The sequence below is a fragment of the Orycteropus afer genome, unplaced genomic scaffold (assembly GCF_000298275.1).
Source record: "Orycteropus afer afer isolate SDZICR_OR568_19922 unplaced genomic scaffold, OryAfe1.0 scaffold00419, whole genome shotgun sequence".
In the NCBI taxonomy this organism is placed as follows: Eukaryota; Metazoa; Chordata; class Mammalia; order Tubulidentata; family Orycteropodidae; genus Orycteropus; species Orycteropus afer.
Window position 1 is genome coordinate 2,574,051 of NW_006922006.1, and position 3,040 is coordinate 2,577,090.

Below are 3,040 nucleotides of genomic sequence, written 5' to 3' on the forward strand. Positions count from 1 at the left end.
CATTAGAAATCTAAGGTCTCCTGGGAAAACAACATTGTTGAAAGAACAGACTCTGGATTCAGATAGCACAGTGTTTTAATCACAAAGCACTCATGAAATACCAGCTCTGGGAGTTTAGGCACCACCTCCACACTTACAGCCTCAATTGCCACCTCTTTAAATTGGAATGAGAGAATGTTTCCCACTCAAGCTTGGGTGGAAAGCAAATGAGCTGACATTCTTGGTCCAGAATCTGGTAAATCTTGAATATTCTACAAATGCTATTCCTTTTCTCACTCTTACTGTAGCCCCAGGTTTATTGGATCATGAAGCCAAATCCCCAACTTTATCGGATCATGAAGCCAGTCGTGCTCAAACATTAGCACTACATGGTGGAAAGTGGTTGTACTTTTGCTACCACTTCTGTAATCTGGGTCAGACACTTTCTTGTGAAGACAGAGGCTGAGGCTGGAACTCTCTAGACTCGTTAGAACTGTAGAGTTCCAAAGGTGTACTTTGTACTTGTTTATTTTTTACTTTCTATCACCTAAGCTTCATCCATTTCCTGTCTATTCTTGTTCCTATCCCAAACTGATTGTAGTGGTTTTCTTTTTTTAATTGATGAAATATCTTAACTAATTGTTTTAGATTTTTTTTCCATTAAAAAGGTAATACATATGTACTTACTTCTTATAGAGTTCTTTTGATCATAACTCAAAGTCCAGTTCCCTGACTCTGCTCTGCAGGGTAAATTTGGTGTATGTCCCTACAGACTATGTGTTATTTTATTTACACACATTTAATAAAATTATAATTAAAAAATTTTTTGAGTTTTAAAAAAAATATACCTAATGTCACACTATACACATTGTTCTGCCATTTATTTCTGGGAAAGAACTATTCATACCTAGAGGACTATTTCCTTTTTAAACTTTGGTAGAATATTCCATAGAATGTATCCAAGGTTATTGTGTCATTCATCTTTTGGAGAATATATATGTAGACTCCAGTTTTTCAACAGTTTAAACAATGCTGAAATAGATATCATTGTTTATTTCCTTCTATGTTTTCCCTGGGTATGTATTGAGTAGTGGAATTACAGAAGCATCAGGTATACACATTTTTAAAAAGTATCGATAGATATTGAAAATTGCCACCCAGAGGGTCACCTCCCCACTTCCCCTCACCACAGGAGGTATCATCATTCCTTATCCTATCCCCTCATTAATTTTTTGGAGTCCCAGGTGGTGCAAACAGTTAAACGTTGGGCTGCTAATGGAAAGGTTGACAGATTGAACCCACCCAGAAGTGCTTTGGAATAAAAGCCTGCACTTGACTTCACACCACATGAATTCTGAGTGTTCCACCAAACAAGGGAACAATGCAATTACCCAAGGATTTTGAGAAGGATGGTGTTTAGGTGAAATGCAAATGAAACAAAATTTGATAGGTGCATACCAAAGCTGGACTGTATGTAAAGGGGTTGACATCAGACCTAAACCACAAAGCAAACACAGGGTCTTGTTTCCTTGGAAAATACAAAGCTAAGATAGATGTGAAATCTTGGTTCAGTTGGAAATCGACATTGCTTCTCTGTATCAAAGTGACTTGATCCTCCAAACTAGAGTTTATTTTTTGACAGCTGCATTTAATCAAATTATTTCCAAACTCAGTTGATACAATAATAATAATCTTCCCTGTAATCTGTAAATGTAATGACTACTTTTACAGGTGCCTTAATAATGAATCATTTCTTAGTTAAACCCTAATTTTCCCTTTAAAACAATTACGTCGTATTTCTTAATTGAATAGAATAGTGATGTATTTGATTTGTTAAGGTTTTACCGAGAGTTCTTTTACATCAATGTTAATAAGTGAATTCAATCTTTAATTTTTTCCTTTGTATTGTTATTATTATAAGAAATTTAAGTAGAGTTCATTGATATTTTTTTTTCCCCACTATAGAGACCAAAGCCAACCAATGACTGAAGAAAACTACACCCGCATCACAGAGTTCATTTTCATAGGCTTAAAGTACCACCCGCGTCTGCAAGTTTTCCTCTTCTTGCTCTTTTTGTTCTTTTACCTGGTTACTATGACAGGAAACCTGGGCATGATTATTCTCATTCGTATTGATTCCCGTCTTCATACTCCCATGTACTTTTTCCTCAGTCACCTGTCCTTTGTAGACATCTGCTTTTCATCAGTCGTTGGCCCCAAGATGCTCACCGACTTCTTTGTGGAAAGGAAAGTCATCTCTTTCCTGGGATGTGCCTTGCAGCAGTGGTTCTTTGGGTTCTTTGTGGCCATTGAGTGCCTTCTCTTGGCATCCATGGCCTACGATCACTATGTGGCCATCTGCAACCCATTGTTGTATTCTGTTGTCATGTCCTGGAGACTCTGTGTACAGTTGCTGATTGGACCCTATGCTGTTGGATTTCTCAACACCATGACTCACACAACAGCTGCTTTTCGACTACCCTTTTGTGGCTCCAACATTATCAATCATTTCTTCTGTGACATGTCTCCTCTTCTTTCTCTTGTGTGTGCTGATATATGGATCAATAAGTTGCTTGTCTTCATTGTGGCTGGAGCTGTACTAGTCGTCAGTAGCCTGACCATTATCATCTCCTATTTTTACATCCTTCTCACCATCCTAAGGATCCGCTCTACCGATGGGAGGCGCAAAGCCTTTTCCACCTGCTCTTCCCACCTAACAGCCATTTCCATCTTGTATGGCACTCTCTTCTTTATCTATGTGCGGCCGGGTGCAATTTTTTCCCTGGATCTCAATAAAATGGTGTCGGTGTTCTACACAGCTGTGATCCCCATGCTGAATCCTCTCATCTACAGCTTGAGAAATAAAGAAGTGAAGGATGCTATGCTCAGGACGGTCACCAGGAGGAAGTTTTGCATCAAAATGTAGACTCCCATCTTGAATAGAAAATAGATCAAAGGAAAAGCATCCAGTTGGTGGCTAGACTATCTGGTCATGATCACACGTTGCTAAGCCATTTGTAGGAGTTTTGGGATGGAATTCTTCTGTAAGACTTTTATTAGC

General features: G+C 38.5%; 1 protein-coding gene across 1 annotated transcript; it reads left to right on the forward strand.

Moving 5' to 3' along the window:
- The first annotated feature begins 1,960 nt into the window (after positions 1-1,960).
- LOC103208231 (olfactory receptor 1009) lies at positions 1,961-2,905 on the forward strand. Its single transcript, XM_007953906.1, has one exon. It carries the CDS (start codon positions 1,961-1,963, stop codon positions 2,903-2,905), a length of 945 nt encoding a protein of 314 aa, XP_007952097.1.
- The last annotated feature ends 135 nt before the right edge of the window (positions 2,906-3,040 follow it).